We start from the raw sequence: 21951 nt of genomic DNA on the forward strand, positions 1-21951 counted from the left end.
AGTCAGCTGGGATAGGCTCCAGCTTGCCTGCGACCCTGTAGAAGGATAAAGCGGCTACAGATAATGAGATGAAAACCTCAGCAGGCAATGTAAATGAACAACTGAATCTTTTCATATCAAGTCAATAGAATTTTTATTCAAAGCTGAACATTGAATTAAATACAGAGGTAGGTAGGGAACCAATAAGCTAAAACAAGCAACAGTAAATTGTAAATCTTCAGCTGTTGGTTCTCCTGCTTGCTCGTCTCACACTCCGGGTCCTCCAGCTCCTGTCGCACTGTGCTGCAGTTGCTGCTGACTGTCATCTGGAATAAAGATAATTTAATTAAATATAATGTTATTTCTGATTTATTTATTATCTGAACGAGGATTTGAGCTTTGAAAAATGACCGGATTCTTTCTGTAACGTTGATTCCCGCTGTTATCTAGGTCACGTGACACCTTAACGTTGACGGTTACCAAGGAGCTGCCTTGGATACTTTGATACTTTGCTTCGATACATACCAGCACTTTGATACATACTGGATACAAGCTAGCAAAATGAGTTAAAAGCAGGCATTTTTGGAAAGTTTCTTTGGAAAGGCCCATTGAGGAGACAGAAGAAGAGCCTATGACGAAGAAAAAGAAAGCTGCATTTTAGCAGACACTGTCGAGTCCTACACCAATCCTGCTCTGCCTTACATGCTGTGACCGGCTCTCTAATGAGGCAATGAAGCCTTCAAAACTGCTAGTGTCGTTAATTTTAGCCTTCCTGTCTTGAATAACACTTTTTGTTGCCTGAAAAATAACAAACGAACGTCCAGGCTGATTAAATTAATGGCCTTATACAAGAAATCAAAGCTAACATGAACCTGAGTAAGCTATCGATAGCTGGCTAGACTCCAAACTAACATTCATTATGATAGCTGTGTTGTTATCCGCCGCCCACAAATTAGGCTCCATATCGGGAACTTTACAGCGTGATAGCGGGCTCACAGAAAGTGGGACTGATATTCGTAACTCTTGACTTACCTCCGGAAATGTTTTTTTCTTGCGATCTTAAATCCGAACTTGCTTAGGTCTTGCTGTCCACTCCGCTTGGCCATGATGCTGCAATCCGCTGCTGTCACTGACGCCGAATGAAATCAAAAATAACGGAACCCCAACTGAATATCACCTCCTCAAACGCTTCGCTTGCGCGCGCCCTCTCTCGCGGTAGCTTACTGTATGCGCAGTTTCAGCAAAGCTACGTGGAATGGCATTTCTAATTCCAATGTTAAATAGAAGTAATGTCCACATTTACTGATAAAATTGCTCAAGGGAAGGGAGGGGGGATGCCCGTTTTAGAGGGGGGATGATTTTGACCATTTTTTATTCCGGGGGGATGGCATCCCCCCCATCCCCCCTCAACTCGAGTACAGATTACTATTATATTGAGATAATAATAATTAAGAGATCATCAGCTTAATATATTAAATGAATAGGATGTATGAATAAATTACTTGATATATACATGCACATGCAATTTTTCTGTTTCATAGACGCAGAGATGATGATGGACTGTCGCTGAGGATCATGGGAAGGCTAATATAGCGTGGGGAATAGAGAAAATCAATAATCGTAAATTAGAGTTATTATTTCGTTTTGGTTTCCCTGTTTATTATTTGTTCTGTTTTGAGTTGGAAAAAGGAAAACAAACACCAATCCCTCATTTTTTGGTCATACAGAAAAACAGGAAAACGAAATATTGAGTGGTTTTTTTGTTTTTCGTTTTCCAGATTGAATGGAATAATTGAATGATCGGATGATACACGGACCGATTGTACACCAAACGCTACATCTACACCAATTCATGCAAACTGTTTAAAGTCATTTTACCATAATAATGAAATATGAATCCCATTACAGAATCATTTGGCTTCTGTTTAAACACTAATCACAGGTAAACATGGAACATACCTTTGCTATCAAGCGTGAGATTTTGGTTTTTTTCCTCAACTCCTTCAAACATAGGGGATCTCAGCAGAGCTTCCATGAGCAAGGTCAAGAATTCCCTCCGTGGCCCACCCAAGTCAATAGCCTCCTCATAGGTTCCCAGGTCATCCGAGAACCTGACAGACTTATAGTTGCAGTAGGGTCGTAAGAAACCCTTTTAAATCCCCTGATGGCACCATCTAAGACAGACTGGCGATTGATATTAAACTTGCAGGTCTTGTTTGGTGTTATTTTGCTGGCAAGTTGTAACAGTATCTCAGAGGCTGGCTTGTCACAGGGCATTGTATTCCTGTTGGAATGAAGGCAAAGCTTAGGTCCAAACTGAAACACAAATTTTAAAATAATCCAAAATATCAAAGTAAAACTATGTTTTCAGAATTCACAATACATTAAACATAATGCATTTCGTACAAAAAATCTATATATGCTTACACAGTTTCACTGTACATTTCCTTTTTATAGCATCATACATCTGATTGTCAACTTACATCTGATTGTCGATACTGGCCAGGATTGCACAATTGAGCTCCTCATCAGAGGAAGACATATCTGGCAGTGAGGACATTATGGAAACGTACGCCGAGTACTCGCTGCCTGCAGATGTACTCGCTGCCTGTGGATGGCTTCCACTTGGTGTATAGTTGCTGCTGGAGGTTGATGGTCCATCACTGTGGAAAGTCAAAACAATCTGATGAGACCAGAGGCATTAAAGTTTCATTAGTTTTACTTCCTACTTAGTTAAATAAGTTTGTTTATTTAGTTTGTTTTATAATTTCATTTTAGGTTTAGTTAGTTGCAGCAGTATGGTTTGGGTAAAGGTGGGGGACCCAAGTGATATGACTTGATTGTAGGTTTTAGTTTTATTTGAGTCACATAAATTGATATTTTCTATGCAAGTATTCATTTTACTGAACTCTAATAACCTTGGAGGTGATTCCTGCCTTCCACGCCTCTTTGGTGGCTTTGAGCTTGGTGTTTGGACCTCTACACAACTGTCACTGGACTCATCATTCAATGCCACGGTTATTCCTTGGCTCACTATGGCACCTGTGCAGTGGTCTGCCCTTTCACCTTCGCTATCAGAGTGGGCCAAACAGTCATTCTGTACATAAGAAGAGAAGGAACAACGGGTCTTAATTGAGGACATATAGACTCTCTTCTCTCACAGTACAAAGGCATAATAAAAACCCTTTGGGATAAAATCATTCTGGCTGAAAATAAGACAACTGTAACTGAAGTAACTAACTGTCTCCCAGTGGAACGAAACTTACTGCAAGGGGTTTGGAGGGTCTCACGTAGAGTGCTTTCAAATGAAAAATCTTGTGCAACAGCGATCCATTCAGCTCTTGGCCATCACGGAGTACAGGAGAGACAAGTTTTTTTTTACCACAACCCATTAGACATGAAAGGCTGAAAAGAAAGAAATAATGAGGTAAACAATAATACTATCAACATTGCATACTGATACACAGAAAAACGTGCAAGAGGCCATACCTTATGTCAGGGGGAATTTTATCTCCAAACCCATCCCTGATTTGGCTGATTATGGTGTGGTAGGTCCATGACTTGTCAAATTCAAAAGCGCTGAGGATATTCCCAGCCTGATACAGTTGCTCTTTAGTCTGGTGTGTGCAGACTTTGGTCCATGTGGAATTTGTGAGTAAAATCACATCCTTGTTAAATGTCTGGTGGTACTGTCCACGGACCCTGTAATCATACCACCACAGTTTACAAAAAAATCGTACCTTTCAATTTACATATTGAGAATAATATACAGTCTATGTATCACACATTTTATTTAAACGTCTCATTCTTATTCGAGGCAAATTAAACAGTGACTCGCCACACACATAGAAATGTTCTACTACAGCCACACGCGTTCGATTTTACGTGCGAAATAATTCATTCAAAACACTAAACTAAGCCTTTACTGTCTGAACCATGAGAAATAGCGTTGTTTATGTCTGGTCCACGCTGAAAAACTATGCCAAGGCTTGTTCAACATGCAAGTGCTTGATGCATGGAAAATTGACATGACATAAACAAGGATGGTTTATTGTCACCTGCATAGACATACAGTAGGCTACTGGGTAGAGTTGGACATGCAGTGAAACTGGTGAAACTAGCGAGACACAACTAGCGCTCTAGAGCCAAGACTCTGCTCGGTCCTCATTTAAATATTAGCTCGCACACACACCACTTTCCCTTGCACATACAACATTTACAAACGCATATCACATCACAATTTTGAATGGTGGTGCACTATGTGTAAGAAAAAAGTGGTATGTGTGTGGTTTTTGAATGTGCATGTGCAGACAAAAGTGATGCATGTGGGAAGTAAAAGTGGTATGTGTGTGAGCTATTGACATGGGTGTGCAAGTCAAAAGTGATGCATGTGGGAAGTAAAAGTGGTATGTGTGTGAGCTGTGGATGTGCAAGTCAAAAGTGGTGTATGTGTGACGTAAATGTAGTTTTTGTGTGAGCTTTTGACAGACATGCTCATGACAAAATTGGTTTATGTGCAAGATATTCATTAGCATGTGCAAGAAAATGTGGTGTATGCGCAAGCTTTTCATGTGCATGTGCAAGGAAAAGTAGTCCATGTGTAAGCTTTTAGTGCATATGTGTGACCTATTCCTGATATATTGCCTAGGCGGCGCCTCATATGACCCCCTTGTGCAGCAATAACTGCAACTAAACGTTTCCGGTAACTGTTGATCAGTCCTGCACACTGGCTTGGAGGAATTTTAGCCCATTCCTCCATACAGAACAGCTTCAACTCTGGGATGTTGGTGGGTTTCCTCACATGAACTGCTCACTTCAGGTCCTTCCACAACATTTCAATTGGATTAAGGTCAGGACTTTGACTTGGCCATTCCAAAACATTAACTTTATTCTTCTTTAACCATTCTTTGGTAGAACGACTTGTGTGCTTAGGGTCGTTGTCTTGCTGCATAACCCACCTTCTTGAGATTCAGTTTATGGACAGATGTCCTGACATTTTCCTTTATAATTCACTGGTATAATTCAGAATTCATTGTTCCATCAATGATGGCAAGCTGCCCTGGCCCAGATGCAGCAAAACAGGCACAAACCATGATACTGCCACCACCATGTTTCACATTTGGGATAAGGTTCTTATGCCGGAATGCAATATTTTCCTTTCTCCAAACATAACACTTCTCATTTAAACCAAAAAGTTCTATTTTGGTCTCATCCGTCCACAAAACATTTTTCCAATAGCCTTCTGGCTTGTCCACGTGATTTTTAGCAGACTGCAGACAAGCAGCAATGTTCTTTTTGGAGAGCAGTGGCTTTCTCCTTGCAACCCTGCCATGCACACCATTGTTGTTCAGTGTTCTCCTGATGGTGGACTCATGAACATTAACATTAGCCAATGTGAGAGAGGCCTTCAGTTGCTTAGAAGTTACCCTGGGGTCCTTTGTGACCTGGCCGACTATTACACGCCTTGCTCTTGGAGTGATCTTTCTTGGTCGACCACTCCTGGGGAGGGTAACAATGGTCTTGAATTTCCTCCATTTGTACACAATCTGTCTGACTGTGGATTGGTGGAGTCCAAACTCTTTAGAGATGGTTTTGTAACCTTTTCCAGCCTGATGAGCATCAACAACACTTTTTCTGAGGTCCTCAGAAATCTCCTTTGTTTGTGCCATGATACACTTCCACAAACGTGTTGTGAAGATCAGACTTTGATAGATCCCTGTTCTTTAAATAAAACAGGGTGCCCACTCACACCTGATTGTCATCCCATTGATTGAAAACACCTGACTCTAATTCCACCTTCAAATTAACTGCTAATCCTAATGGTTCACATACTTTTGCCACTCACAGATATGTAATATCGGATCATTTTCCTCAATAAATAAATGACCAATTATAAATTTTTTTGTCTCATTTGTTTACCTGGATTCTCTTTATCTACTTTTAGGACTTGTGTGAAAATCTGATGATGTTTTAGGTCATATTTATGCAGAAATATAGAAAATTCTAAAGGATTCACAAACTTTCAAGCACCACTGTATACTCTTTGGGGATGTTTGAGCAGGAAACCTATGTTTTAATTGCCTTTTTCTTGAAGGTACTTACATGCATAACTTACACTAAGGATTAGTGATGGGAAGTTTATCTCTTTTCAGTGAGTCACCAATAAGAGTCGACTCCCAAACAGCTCATTGCCAAGTTTCCATGTTTTGGCCAGTGATTATTCTTCTTTATCTAACCATGACTGAAATTCTTCCATAAAATCATACTCTACCTACCAATGAACAAAATAACACTACATTTATAAAATGCTTTGAAATCATTAAGGTACTGCAAATACAATAAGCATTAATGTTGTGCTGTTTTGTCAGTGCTTCAAGACTCGTTTCTATGTATCCTGACAACTAATCACTTCCTCTACTACACTTTACATCCAGAACATCTTCAGCAAGTAGAAGTGCTTCAAACACACAAACACGTCCAATCATTCACACTAACAAACAACTCAGATGTTGAGGTTTTCAAGAAAGTTATTCAGTTAAATTACACTACAAGAGTAACTATAGTGGCAACATCTTTGAAGAAGACCAAAATGGTTCGTATATGTGAATCAACACTCAATGGTCTCCTAAAAGAGACATCTCAAAGAGTCAACTCATTTGTGATTTACAAATCACTACTAGGCATGTATCCCCATCACTTTTTGAAAATGTATCGACTATGTAGTGAAAATGTAATGGTTCACATTGACTCAAACACTTTAAGTGTAGCCTTATTAATTAACATTAATTTAATTCTCAGGGTAGTGTCTATAATACAACCCCAAATCAGAAAAAGTTGGGATGGTACGTTGAAATTGAAATTAAAACTGAAAACAATTATTTGTAAATAATCTTTGACCCATGTTGCACTCAAAACAATACAACAGCACATTATTTGATGTTTTACCTCATGAATTTTATTTCTTTTTCAAAATAAACACATTTTCAAGTTTGATTCTTGCAACACCTTTCAGAAAAAGTTGGGATGGTAAAGCATTCATCGCTTTATAATGTTACCATTCCTTCTCACAACACTTAAAAGATGTTTAGGGACTGAAGACACCAAGTGATGAAGCGTTTCGGCTATCATTTTGTCCCATGCTTCCTGCAAACTGATCTTAAGGTGTGCAACAGTACAGGGTCATCATTGTCATATTTTTTGTTTCAAAATTCTCCACATTCTCTATTGGGGACAGAGGGGACAGATACCCTCTTCTTCTGCAGCCATGCCTTTGTAATATGTGCAGAATGTGGTTTTGCATTGTCTTGTTGAAATATCCCTGGAAAGATATTGCCTCGAAGGCAGCATGTGTTGCTCCAAAATCTCAATGTACTTTTCTGCATTAATGCTGCAATCAAAGAAGTGTAAGTTACCTTTGCCAAGGGCACTGACACAACCCCATACCATGACTAACCCTGGCTTTTGGACTTGTTGGTAGTAACAGTCTGGATGATCCTTTTCATCTTTGGTCTAGAGCACACGGCGTCCACTTCTTCCAAAAAAGACCTGGAATACTGATTCATCTGACCACCATACGCATTTCCACTGTGTGATGAAAAAAGAAAGAAAAGAAAGCACAACTTTATTCATCACACACTTGTGAAATTTCCTCTCTGCATTTAACCCATCTGAAGCAGTGAACACACACATGCACACACATGTGAGCAATGAGCACACACACACACAGAGCAGTGGGCAGCCATGCTAACAGCACCTGGGGAGCAGTTGGGATCCATCCCAGATTCCTCCAAGCCCAGAGAAGTTGACGGTGTTCCTGGACACAATTAATATAAGGCTTCCTTTTTGCACAGTAAAGTTTTAACTGGCATTTGTGGATGTAACTCTGTATTGTAGTGCTTGCCAAAGGTTTGCCAAAGTAATCCTGAGCCCATGTGGTTATGACGGTTCTTGATGTAGTGCTGTCTGGGGGATCAGAGATCACGGGTGTTCAGCTTAGATTTGTGCCCTTGCCCTTTACACAGCGAAATTCCTCCAGATTCCTTAAATCATTTAATGATATTATGCACTATAAAGGGTGATGTATCCAAATTCCTTCCTATCTTTCTTTGAGGAACATTGTGTTTAAACATTTCAAGAATTTTTATAACACACATGCTGACAAACTGGAGATCCGCAGCCCATGTTTGCTCCTCAAAGACTAGTCCTGTGTCCGAAATCACTCACTCATTCACTACTCCCTACTCCCTATATAGGGAATTACTATATAGAGGACTATATAGTGAGCTCATTGGTAAAATGAAAAAAAAAAAGCTTTTGGACACTAGCTCATCGCGCTGGTATTTACGTCATTACTGTCGCACAATTAAAACGTGCCAGATCAGTCAGCTGGTAGGTTTTCAAAATAATACATACATGCATGTATTTTTGTGATAAATAGATTAGATTAGATTAGATTAGATTAGATTAGATTAGATTAGATTAGATTAGATTAGATTAGATTAGATTAGATTAGATTAGATTAGATTGAACTTTACTGATCCCTTTGGGAGGGTTCCCTCAGGGAAATTAAGATTCCAGCAGCATCATTACAGGATAAACAGAGAATAGAAAATAGAGAAAAAACTTCTAGCTAAATTAAATTAAATTAAATTAAGTATTTACATATACAAATATAAAAAGAATAAGATATGAGGAAGAGAGGAAGGGGGGAAGGAGGAAAAAAAAGGGGGCCAGCAGGAGAGATATTGCACTTTATATTGTACATTATATTGCACATTGTCCAGTATTGCTTAGTATTGCTTATTGTTAGGCTAGGCTACTGCTCCTTCCCATCCTCTGTCCTCCTTTTACCCCTCCTCCCACCCAGAGAGGAGTTGTACAGTCGGACAAAGGAGTTTTTAAGTGTGTTAGTCCTGCACTTGGGAAGGTTCATTCTGTCACTGAACAGGCTCCTCTGGTTGCTGATGACAGTGTGCAGAGGGTGACTGGCATCGTCCATGATGTTCAATAGTTTGTCCATAGTCCTCTTCTCTGCCACCGTCACCAGAGAGTCCAGCTTCATGCCAACCACAAAGCCGGCCCGCCTGATCAGTTTGTCCAGCCTGGATGTGTCCTTCTTGGATGTGCTGATACATATTATATACATAAAATACATATTATACTGAGCGTATTTCCCACATTAATCAATACAAAGTACCTGCATCTTTCAGTTTTTTTAAAATCAAGGCTGAATACTTTCTTCTTTGCCGCTGCCTTTTATTAAATCAAACTTGAGACTTTTAATTTGGTTTCTTTCAGCGCGACCACAATGCATGATGGGATATATTGCTTTGGTTAGTGACCATTGGTTGTACGCTACTTTTCGTGATGCATTGTGGGATACTTTGAGTGCACTATATAGGGTGTAAATAATCCTCACTAAGGTTTTGGACAGCACTACAAAATGGCATCCTCACTATATAGTGCCCTATATAGTGAGTAGGGAGCGATTTCAGACTATAGGCCTTTCCTGGATACTGATTTTGTACCAAATCATGATTACAATCACCTGTTGGTATCACTTGTTTCAAATCACATCATTATTAACTGTTCAACCTTATTACTGGCCTGGAATTGCCCCCATCCCATGTTTTTTTGGAATGTGTTGCAGGCCTGAAATGCAGGAATGGATGTATATTAACAAATGAAATGAAGCTGACCAAACAAAGCATGAAATATCTTGGGTTGATGCTGTCTGCAATGAAGTACAAGGCAAAGTAAATTTAGAAATTTCTTTCTTTCTTTCTTTCTTTATCTATCTATCTATCTATCTATCTATCTATCTATCTATCTATCTATCTATCTATCTATCTATCCATCTATCTATCTATCTATCTATCTATCTATCTATCTATCTATGCATGCATTTTCCATTCTGTTCCAACTTTTTTTCTGATTTGGGGTTGTAAAAAAAAATCTGATAAAATTCTTCCAATAGGAATAGAAGATGTGAAATTCAAATTTTCAAATTCAAGTCTTAATGTTGAACAAGTACAGTAATAACATTGCAATACTAGACACAAACATAAGTTATCTGTACGAGCAGGGCCGCTGACAGCTTTGGCTGGGCCCGGGACAAAATGCTCTGAATGGGCCCCCCCAGGCCAACCCCCCCCCCCCCCCACACACACACACACACCTCTCTTATCCCAGTCTCTACTCACGCGATTGGGGTGCTCTTGAAGGAGCAGCGATGGACGGGGGATTTCGGGCAGGGCTGGGGGCGAACATAGTATACTGTGCGTGCGTACTGTCCAGTGTGAAAAACAGAGAAGAACACACCGCTCGAGAAACGGCGGGATATGATTGCGGGCTAATGTGAATTATTCTTAGCTTCAATCAGATATATGAAACACAATGTTATTAAGCCGTTGTGGTTATGAAATGATTCAATGCCCTGTGCGTTTGATATGGTGTTCAGTGTGACTTGCTCTCCCCTCGTTTGTAACATGAATTGCGTGCCACGCGTGCCTTGGTTGGGGTTACTTCATGGGGCTGGAAAAAGTTGGCTGTGTCTTACCTGGCTCAGCTGCCCCACTGCCTTTGCTAGTACCTGCTGCATCATCCGAATCTTTTTAAAAATATTTATGCAGTGAGCCCCTGAGTCTCTTGGTTTCTTCCTCTCTTTTTCTCTTTTCTTTTCTGTGCTCCTGACTTGTGCATGTTGGCAAATGGCACGCACGCTGATTGTCGAAGGGCTATGATCGAACGATGTCGTTTTTTTCCCCTTAAAGATGGAGTACGAGATTTTGGAATAACGGTTCCCGCAAGCCATATTTTGAAAAGAAACACGCCCGCCCTCGCCATGCTCCCACTCCCCGCGTCTCCACCCCTCCTCCCCCTTATAAAGCCTGAGAAATTCCGGCTTTTGAATGGGTGTCTATTGCGTTACACACCAGTGGAGCTCGTTAAGTTAGAGTGTAGAGAGCTTGGAAAAATAGCTCAAACTTTCTCATTTAAACTGTGTTTTCAGCCCCAATTTTCACTCCACACACATAATTTTCTCAAAAGTAGTAGCCACACTTGTCCTGATTCACACAATGTGTCTCCCTGCACGATAGGACTTGCAATTTTTGAATGAGAAGCCTGAAAGTGAGGAGAGGACAGGCGCGCAGCCCCATAGACTGCCATTATAAACTTGGCAGAAAAGTCACTCATTTTTAACTCGCTCTAGTGACCTCATTTTTTACACTACAGACAAAAAAATTACATCAGTGTGTTCAGGAGAGCCTTGTGGCGCTCATTGTAAAATAAATTTGTGAATATCTCCTTCCGTTTTTGTTTAAATCCCCGTTGTTTGGAGGGAGCGCACTGAGAAAATCCTGTGACACTCTGCTCGCAGCGCGCGGGTTGGGGGAGGGGCTGCTCGCTCTCTCTCACACACACACAGAAGGGACGGGCTGAAAGAGTCAGACCAAACCATTTTTGCATTAGGGGTGGTAGGGGGTTCTTGACGCCTTTTTCAAAGACAATAAAGGCAAAAGATCTAGAAATCATTTATTGAATGCAAATATAGCACATTTCTCCCCCAAATCAACACATTTTGAAATGAAATAAAATAATCGTAACTTCATGAGAGCCCAGTTCTGGGCCCCCCCCATTCCTGGACCCGGGACAACATACACGTTTGTCCCCCGTCAGCGGGCCTGTGTACGAGTGTCATTATAAAGGGCAGTTTAATCAGCTTGTAGGCTCACTCTTAGATTTACTTTCATTTTGCATTCCAACAGGTTGATAATATAGGTGATATAAACCAACTAATAGCTAAAAGGCTCAAAAGCAGCAATTGATCAGTGGTGGTAAGTGTGATTTCTAATTGATCGTTTTTTTTCTTCCTTATCTTCAGCACTTTTCAAAACAAAGTTACACCAAAGCTCTGTGTTCAATAATGCAGTGGGGTAGGATGAGCCGGCTCCCTTGCACCACCAGGCTCACCTGATTAATGACTGACATGTACAGTGGAATTTGCTGTGTATGCTATATATACACAGAAAGAGATTTTTCAGCTAGCAATCTCTACTGGAACCACATTGTTGTTTTATCTGTCTTTTGATGTATTTTGTATATATAACCCCATATTCAAATGCTTTTAAAATAAACTATGATCATTGAGGTTTGGCAGGCTGAGAAAAATTTAATACAGTGGAATCTGACCAGAAATAACTACCAGACATATACTTGTGGTGCTGATGTGGTCTGAGAGACAGTGCATTCATAAAGTATTCTGATTCTTTCACAATTTACTCACTTTATGATACCATTACTTTGTATTTTTTAAAAATATTCCGTAATGCAATACTTATATAAGGTGTTAGAAAGATTTGGTTTCAATGAGGAATCTGTCCAGTGTATTAAGGCGTTATATCAAGAACCGACTGCTAGGATTAAGGTGAATGGTACTTTTGTCTGGGAAGGTCTACTAGACAGGGGTGTATTCTCTCTTCAACTCTCTTTGCAATATTTATAGAGCCATTGGTACAGGCGATTAGGCAGAACCAGGGCATCAAAGGGGTGGAGGTGAATGGTAGAGAACATAAGATAGGGTTGTTTGCAGATGATGTGGTAGCCTACTTGGAGCGACCCAGTGAGTCCTTCCCTGCACTGATGAACCTACTGGAGGAATATGGATATTACTCAGGATACAAACTTAATGTTACCAAAACACAAATCCTGGCTATAAACTATGCCCCTACACCAGAGTTAGAAGAGAAATACAAAATTAAGTGGAATTCAGAAACAATTAGATACCTGGGAGTGAACATCACAAAGGGAGTGGGGAGGTTATACGCTGCAAATTACATTCAGATTAACCAGGAACTCAGACGGGATATAGGAAGATGGTTAAAACTACAATTGGATCTTAGTTCAAGGATAGAAATAATTAAGATGAATGTATTACCGAAGCTACTGTACCTGTTTCAAACTCTGCCAGTAATGATACCACAGAAACAGTTTATGGAGATGGATATTCAGGTTCATTTGGGGGGGTAGGAGGCCAAGGATTCGATATAGCACCATGCAGCTCCCCAAGGACAAAGGGGGCATGGCAGTACTGAATCTGCAAGATTACTTCTATGCTGCACAGCTTAGGGCTGTAACTTGTTGGTGTAAATAGAGAATATGTAGCTATATGGAAGGATATAGAAATGAAGGTAGAGGCTAGCCCAGTACAAATATTAATAACTGATAGGGAATTGTTTAAGATAGAAGAGGGATTGTTGGACCCAATAGCTAAATTCACATTGGGGATTTGGTACTTGGTAGTGAGAAAGTATGGACTACAGACTGAAGCAAAGATTCTGAGGTGGATAACCCATGACAAGAGATTCAAACCAGGAATTAGTGATTGGGGCTTTGAGAGATGGGCACATAGGGGTATTACAGCAATATGTACACTAGTTGAGAGGGGGGAAATGCAGAGTTTTCAGGCTTTAAGGAAGAAATTTTATTTGGAGGCAAACGAACTTTTTCGATATTTTCAGGTGAGGGATTATTATTTAAAGGAAATAAAGTTAGAAGAACCCAAAGAACAGAATATGATTATTAAAATAATGATAAATGCACACGAAGGGAGAAAATGTAGAGTAATCTCAGCTCTATACCAAGCTATAGGTGCCAGTGGGGGTAATTCAACTGTCTATATTAAAGAAAAATGGGAAAAAGAGCTTGGAATAGAAATAACAGAAGATGACTGGTATAAAGTGTGCAAGGTTCAACACTCAGCCACTAGCTCTAGGGTATGGCAAGAATTTGGGTGGAAGAACATTATAAGGTTTTTCATAACACCAAAGATTAAGGGGAGATACACACCAGATCAGAAATCATGTTGGAAGTTGTGTGGTCAAGTGGAGGCAGACCATACACATGTGTTTTGGAAATGTCAAAAGATGGAGGGATACTGGGAGGGAGTCTGGAGTGTGCTGAGGGAGATACTGGGATATGAGATACCTAAGACTTGTTTGGTATTATATCTGGGGAACATCCCACAAGAGGAGGTACAAGGAGAAGATAAATACCTGGTGAAAGTATTATTGGTGGCCAGCAGGAAGGCAATTACAAGGGCCTGGTATAAGGTACTGTAGACCCCCCAACTAGAGATCAGTGGCTGAGCATTGTGGAGGAGATTTATGATATGGAGAGGTTCACACATACCTTGAGAATGAGGGAGGAACAGTTTGAAAGGAAATGGGAGAAATGGAATTATTACAGAAGGGGTAAGGATGATACCACTAGAAATTATAGTCATGACAACTGAACAAGACAGAATTATTGCATTGTGACCGAATGGAAGGACCTATAAGCTGTTAATGGAAGGGTTTTTTTTCTTTTTTTTCTTTGTTGTTGGTTTTTTGTGTATTATTGTATTTGAATGAAAAAATCCAATAAAAATTAAAGTTAAAAAAAAAAGTTTGTAAATTTATTCTAAGTATTAAGCAAGTGGAAAATGATCGCATATGATTTGGAAAGGCATGCCTCTGTCTATTTTCAGTAAAGGCTCAGAGCTGACAGGGCATGTCAGACGAAAAAAAAAAAACAAGCCATGAGCTCAAAGAAATTCTCCATAGACATCTGAGACAGGGTTATGTTGAGACATAGATCTAAGGAGGGGAACCAGAAGGTACCAGAGATCACAATGAAATTTGAAACCAGTGAAATTCTTTCTATAGCTGGAGTCCACTCTGACAGAACTGAAAGGTGTGGTGATGGAGAACCTGACAGAAGGACAACCATCTTTGCAGTATCGGGTCTGTAGAGCGTTATGGTAGAGGGGTTAGACAAGCCACTCCTCAGTAAAAGGCTCATGTTGGCTTAACAGGAGTTTGCCAAAAGACATAAAAAATAAATCTGGTCTGATGAAACCATCTGCTCATTTCCTGGAAATTTTAAACATGCAGAATCGTGCTCATAAGAAGTACAGTGGTGCTTGAAAGTTTGTGAACCCTTTAGAATTTTCTATATTTCTGCATGACCTAAAACATCATCAGATTTTCACACACGGCCTAAAAGTAGATAAAGAGAACCCAGTTAAACAAATGAGACAAAAAATATTATACTTGGTCATTTATTTATTTATTGAGGAAAATGATCCAATATTACATATCTGTGAGTGGCAAAAGTATGTGAACCTCTAGGATTAGCAGTTAATTTGAAGGGGAAATTAGAGTCAGGTGTTTTCAATCAGTGGGATGACAATCACGTGTGAGTGGACACCCTGTTTTATTTAAAGAACAGGGATCTATCAAAGTCCAATCTTCACAACACATGTTTGTGGAAGTGTATCATGGCACGAAAAAAGGAGATTTCTGAGGACCTCGGAAAAAGCATTGTTGATGCTCATCAGCCTGGAAAAGGTTACAAAACTATCTCTAAAGAGTTTGGGCTCCACCAATCCACAGTCAGACAGATTATGTACAAACAGAGGAAATTCAAGACCATTGTTACCCTCCCCAGGAGTGGTCGACCAACAAAGATCACTCCAAGAGCAAGACGTGTAATAGTCGGCCAGGTCACAAAGGACCCCAGGGTAACTTCTAAGCAACTGAAGGCCTCTCTCACATTGGCTAATGTTAATGTTCATGAGTCCACCATCTGGAGAACACTGAACAACAATGGTGTGCATGGCAGGGTTGCAAGGAGAAAGCCACTGCTCTCCAAAAAGAACATTGCTGCTCGTCTGCAGTTTGCTAAAGATCACGTGGACAAGCCAGAAGGCTATTGGAAAAATGTTTTGTGGACGGATGAGACCAAAATAGAACTTTTTGGTTTAAATGAGAAGTGTCATGTTTGGATAAAGGAAAATACTGCATTCAAGCATAATAACCTTTTCCCATCTGTGAAACATGGTGGTGGTAGTATCATGGTTTGGGCCTGTTTTGCTGCATCTGGGCCAGGATGTCTTGCCATCATTGATAGAACAATGAATTCTGAATTATACCAGCGAATTCTAAAGGAAAATGTCAGGACATCTGTCCGTGAAGTGAATCTCAAGAAAAGGTGGGTCATGCAGCAAGACAATGACCCTAAGCACACAAGTCGTTCTACCAAAGAATGGTTAAAGAAGAATAAACTTAATGTTTTGGAATGGCCAAATCAAAGTCCTGACCTTAATCCAATTGAAATGTTGTGGAAGGACCTGAAGTGAGCAGTTCATGTGAGGAAACCCACCAACATCCCAGAGTTGAAGCTGTTCTGTATGGAGGAATGGGCTAAAATTCCTCCAAGCCGGTGTGCAGGACTGATCAACAGTTACTTGAAACATTTAGTTGCAGTTATTGCTGCACAAGGGGGTCGCACCAGAGACTGAAAGCAAAGGTTCACATACTTTTGGCACTCACAGATATGTAATATTGGATCATTTTCCTCAATAATTAAATGACCAAGTATAATATTTTGTCTCATTTGTTTAATTGGGTTCTCTTTATCTACAACCCCGATTCCAAAAAAGTTGGGACAAAGTACAAATTGTAAATAAAACGGAATGCAATAATTTACAAATCTCAAAAACTGATATTGTATTCCCAATAGAATATAGACAACATATCAAATGTCGAAAGTGAGACATTTTGAAATTTCATGCCAAATATTGGCTCATTTGAAATTTCATGACAGCAACACATCTCAAAAAAGTTGTGACAGGGGCAATAAGAGGCTGGAAAAGTTAAAAGTAAAAAAAAAAAGGAACAGCTGGAGGACCAAATTGCGACTCATTAGGTCAGTTGGCAATAGGTCATTAACATGACTGGGCATAAAAAGAGCATCTTGGAGTGGCAGCGGCTCTCAGAAGTAAAGATGGGAAGAGGATTAGACTGGTACCAAAATTCAAAAAAGTGCTTATTTAAGGACTTAAAGGCATTTTTGAGACAAAGTCGGCAAACAGTCTTATTTTGTCAATTTGGGTGTGCCGAATTCAAATCTGCAATATGCCGAGCTCTATCTGACCTCTGTTGACCTCTAGAGGTCATTGAACTTTGGGCCTGTAAACGTCTCAGCTGAACCCAGTTTCTCAGCTTTCTAAAGAATGAAATGTACTAAAATGATTAATGAAGTTAGCAAATGGCCTTGTTTGTTAAATGTTTGGGTGCTGAATTCATTTTTCATTTGTAAAACGACATATGACCTCTGACTTTACTCCCCCAAAAAGAATATGAACAGACAAAAAACAAATAGAAAGGAACAAATACAACATTAAATGCCAGTCCATGTACATGTGACTTACTTTTCACAATGAGAATGCCTAGGCGATCACCTTACATAACATTGCATTACATTTAGCGGTTATTGTTTATACAAAGCTACTGAAAAAAGGACAGATTCAGCAGCATACAAAATGTGGGGGCATACAGGGTATACAGGTTAATCAGGGTTAGTATATATATGAGTTTTTTTCTTTGTTTATTTTTTGTTTTGTTTTAAACGGGGTAAAGCCTTTACAAAAAACAAAGAAAAAAACTCTCATATATACTAACCCTGATTAACCTGTATACCCTGTATGCCCCCACATTTTGTATGCTGCTGAATCTGTCCTTTTTTCAGTAGCTTTGTATAAACAATAACCGCTAAATGTAATGCAATGTTTTGTAAGGTGATTGCCTAGGCATTCTCATTGTGAAAAGTAAGTCACATGTACATGGACTGGCATTTAATGTTGTATTTGTTCCTTTCTATTTGTTTTTTGTCTGTTCATATTCTTTTTGGGGGAGTAAAGTCAGAGGTCATATGTCGTTTTACAAATGAAAAATGAATTCAGCACCCAAACATTTAACAAACAAGGCCATTTGCTAACTTCATTAATCATTTTAGTACATTTCATTCCTTAGAAAGCTGAGAAACTGGGTTCAGCTGAGACGTTTACAGGCCCAAATTTCAATGACTTCTAGAGGTCAACAGAGGTCAGATAGAGCTCGGCATATTGCAGATTTGAATTCGGCACACCCAAATTGACAAAATAAGACTGTTTGCCGACTTTGTCTCAAAAATGCCTTTGGGTGTCACAATTCTGGATTTTGGTACCAGTCTAGATCACCAATCCCCCTAATTCTGTGCCGACAAATAGTGGAGCAATATCAGAAAGGAGTTCGACAGTGTAAAATTGCAAAGAGTTTGAACATATCATCATCTACAGTGCATAATATCATCAAAAGATTCAGAGAATCTGGAAGAATCTCTGTGTGTAAGGGTCAAGGCCAGAAAACCATACTGGGTGCCCGTGATCTTCAGGCCCTTAGACGGCACTGCATCACATACAGGCATGCTTCTGTATTGGAAATCACAAAATGGGCTCAGGAATACTTCCAGAGAACATTATCTGTGAACACAATTCACCGTGCCATCCGCCGTTGCCAGCTAAAACTCTATAGTTCAAAGAAGAAGCCGTATCTAAACATGATCCAGAAGCGCAGCCGTTTTCTCTGGGCCAAAGCTCATTTAAAATGGACTGTGGCAAAGTGGAAAACTGTTCTGTGGTCAGACGAATCAAAATTTGAAGTTCTTTATGGAAATCAGGGACGCCGTGTCATTTGGACTAAAGAGGAGAAGGACGACCCAAGTTGTTATCAGCGCTCAGTTCAGAAGCCTGCATCTCTGATGGTATGGGGTTGCATTAGTGCGTGTGGCATGGGCAGCTTATACATCTGGAAAGACACCATCAATGCTGAAAGGTATATCCATGTTCTAGAGCAACATATGCTCCCATCCAGATGACGTCTCTTTCAGGGAAGACCTTGCATTTTCCAACATGACAATGCCAAACCACATACTGCATCAATTGCAGCATCATGGCTGCGTAGAAGAAGGGTCCGGGTACTGAACTGGCCAGCCTGTAGTCCAGATCTTTCACCCAGAGAAAACATTTGGCGCATCATAAAACGGAAGATACGACAAAAAAGACCTAAGACAGTTGAGCAACTAGAATCCTACATTAGACAAGAATGGGTTAACATTCCTATCCCTAAACTTGAGCAACTTGTCTCCTCAGTGCCCAGACGTTTACAGACTGTTGTAAAGAGAAAAGGGGATGTCTCATAGTGGTAAACATGGCCTTGTCCCAACTTTTTTGAGATGCGTTGTTGTCATGAAATTTAAAATCACCTAATTTTTCTCTTTAAATGATACATTTTCTCAGTTTAAACATTTGATATGTCATCTATGTTCTATTCTGAATAAAATATGGAATTTTGAAACTTCCACATCATTGCATTCCGTTTTTATTTACAATTTGTACTTTGTCCCAACTTTTTTGGAATCGGGGTTGTACTTTTAGGACTTGTGTGAAAATAGGCTCCAGCTTGCCTGTGACCCCTGTAGGACAGGATAATCAGCTACAGATAATGGATGGATAGAACTTGTGTGAAAATCTGATGTTGTTTTCGGTCATATTTATGCAGAAATATAGAAAATTCTAAAGGGTTCACGAACTTTCAAGCACCACTGTAGCCCACAATAGCAGAGTCATCAGAGAACTTCTGTAGATGACAGGTAGTTGTATCGTGTCTAAAGTCCGCAGTGTAAAGTGTGAACAGAAATGGGGCCAGGACTGTCCCCTGTGGAGCCCCTGTACTGCAGAGAATGGTGTCTGACACACAGTCCTTCATTCTCACATAATGTGGTCTGTTTATGAGATAGTCCATAGTCCATGAGGTGAGATGATGGTCCACCCCTGCGCTCTCCATCTTACTCCTCAGAAGAGTCAGTTGGATGGTGTTGAAGGCACTAGATAGAGCAAAGAACATGATTCTAACAGTGCTTCCTGCCTTTTCAAGATGAGAGAAAGATCTGTGAAGCAGGTAGATGACTGCATCTTCCACCCCGATGCCTGGCTGGTAGGCATACTGCACGGGATCCATAGCTGGCCCCACCAGAGGGCGGAGATATGCCAGAACAAGTCTTTCCAGAGCCTTCATCAGGTGAGAGGTCAGCGCCACTGGTCTATATCCGTTTAAATCTGTGGGGTGTGCAGTTTTCGGCCTCGGAACTACACACGATGTCTTCCAAAGGACTGGCACTCTTTCCTGTTCCAGGCTCAAGTTGAAAATGTTCCGCACGATTCCACACAGCTGGTCAGCACAATGCCTCAGGAGCCCGGGGTTGATGCTGTCTGGACCTGCAGCCTTTCTTGCCTCCATCTTACTCAGTTCGCTCTTGACTTGTTCTCTGTCGAAGGACAAAGAAGAGCACAACTGAATGCTAGGTGTTATGCACGGAGGTGTGAAGCACTGAGCTGGAGGTATGATGGTTGAGGGGTGCTGAGGGGGTGAGAAGAAGGTCTGTGAGCTAGGTGAAGATGACCAGGAAGAGAGAGTAACGGTAGGCTGATCTGAGGGTAGGGCTGGTGCCTGATCAAATCTGTTAAAGGGTTGTTCAGGTCATTTGCCCATTGCAACTCTCCTCCAAGCTGCCTACTGGACTCCATAAGTCCTGAGATGGTTTTAAGGCCCCTCCAGACTCCACTCACGTTGATCTGCTGCAGCTGATCCTCCATCCTCTTCCTGTAGCGGTCTTTGCCTTCCCTGATCTTTCTTCTCAGCTTCTTCTGTACCCTCCTCAATTCCTCTCTGTTTCCTGACCTGAATATTCTCTTCTTCTCATTCAGGAGAGCCTTCAGCTCAGGGGTGACCCAAGGTTTGTTGTTTGAGAAGCACTGTACTTTTTTAGTGGGCACAGTGTTCTCCACACAGAAGTTTATGTAGTCCGTGATGCACCTCATGAGGCTGTCTACATCCTCATGGGGCTCACGGAAAACATCCCAGTCTGTAGTGCCAAAGCAGTCCTTCAAAGCCTCATAAGCCTTATCAGTCCAGCTTCTCACCTGTTGTGTATTGACTGGATGTCTGTGAACAATAGGTCTGTAGACTGATAGTGTCTTCATCTAGCCTGGAATCAATTATTCTCCTCCATTGGCTCAGATGGGCTGGTCACATATGCAGAATGTCTGACTATCTACCAAAACTACTGTACTACTCGCAGCTCTCCCATAGTACCAGACCAGTTGGTGCTCCAAAGAAGAGACACAAGGACCTCCAAAGAAGAGACACAAGGACCTCCTAAAGCAGTCTTTGTTGAAGTGTGGAATCAATCCTAACGAGTGGTACCAACTAGCAACAGACAGAGAGATTTGGAGAAGCACAATTTGGAAAGGCGGTCGACATTTCAAAAATACTCGATTTACCAAGGATGCTGCGTGACACAAACAGAGGAAGGTAGCTGCTCAATGACACCTAAAGACCCTGGAACAAATCTAAGTTGATTTCTGTCCAACTAATACATTCAGCTGCCATACTCGCCAGCGAGTGGCTGCGATGATGACAACAATGACGACGAAACAGGGACAACAGTAAAATAGTTTGTTTATTTTGTCATGTATGGTTAATTGGCATACAAACAGTTTGATTTTGTTAAATTTGTATTTCACGTTTTATTTTTAAAAACACAGAAACATGCAGTGGGCGGCACGGTGGTGTAGTGGTTAGCGCTGTTGCCTCACAGCAAGAAGGTCCGGGTTCGAGCCCCGTGGCCGGCGAGGGCCTTTCTGTGCGGAGTTTGCATGTTCTCCCCGTGTCTGCGTGGGTTTCCTCCGGGTGCTCCGGTTTCCCCCACAGTCCAAAGACATGCAGGTTAGGTTAACTGGTGACTCTAAATTGACCGTAGGTGTGAATGTGAGTGTGAATGGTTGTCTGTGTCTATGTGTCAGCCCTTTGATGACCTGGCGACTTGTCCAGGGTGTACCCCGCCTTTCGCCCATAGTCAGCTGGGATAGGCTCCAGCTCGCCTGCGACCCTGTAGAACAGGATAAAGCAACTACAGATAATGAGATGAGAAACATGCAGTGAGATGATGGTAAAGTGCATAGCATTGCTGCCTCACAGCGCAAGGGTCCCTTAACTGTGAATGAGTGTGTGAATGTGTGTTTGGTACCCTGTGATAGATTCGTGTTCCATT

The 21951-nt window shown here is 40.8% G+C and overlaps 1 protein-coding gene across 1 annotated transcript; it reads right to left on the reverse strand.

The window, feature by feature from the left end:
* Positions 1 to 257: 257 nt before the first annotated feature.
* LOC132899007 (uncharacterized) lies at positions 258 to 20138 on the reverse strand. Its single transcript, XM_060940662.1, has 7 exons — positions 19755 to 20138; positions 3469 to 3719; positions 3246 to 3384; positions 2889 to 3076; positions 2463 to 2642; positions 1939 to 2263; positions 258 to 305 (listed from the first exon to the last, which is right to left on the reverse strand). The coding sequence occupies exons 1-6, from the start codon at positions 20136 to 20138 to the stop codon at positions 2023 to 2025; spliced, it is 1383 nt and encodes a 460-aa protein (XP_060796645.1). The 3' UTR covers positions 258 to 305; positions 1939 to 2022.
* Between the last annotated feature and the right edge of the window lie 1813 nt (positions 20139 to 21951).

The sequence above is a fragment of the Neoarius graeffei genome, chromosome 15, assembly GCF_027579695.1.
Source record: "Neoarius graeffei isolate fNeoGra1 chromosome 15, fNeoGra1.pri, whole genome shotgun sequence".
Classification (NCBI taxonomy): Eukaryota; Metazoa; Chordata; class Actinopteri; order Siluriformes; family Ariidae; genus Neoarius; species Neoarius graeffei.

Excerpts from the sequence above, each read along its gene's own strand:
- LOC132899007 (XM_060940662.1), bottom strand. The coding sequence starts at position 20,138 with ATGGAGGCAAGAAAGGCTGCAGGTCCAGACAGCATCAACCCCGGGCTC. Across the intron at positions 2,643-2,888 it reads TCACCTCCAAGGTTATTAGA|TGATGGACCATCAACCTCCA; the intron begins GTTCAGTAAAAT and ends GACTTTCCACAG. Across the intron at positions 2,264-2,462 it reads GCCAGTATCGACAATCAGAT|GAATACAATGCCCTGTGACA; the intron begins GTAAGTTGACAA and ends TCATTCCAACAG.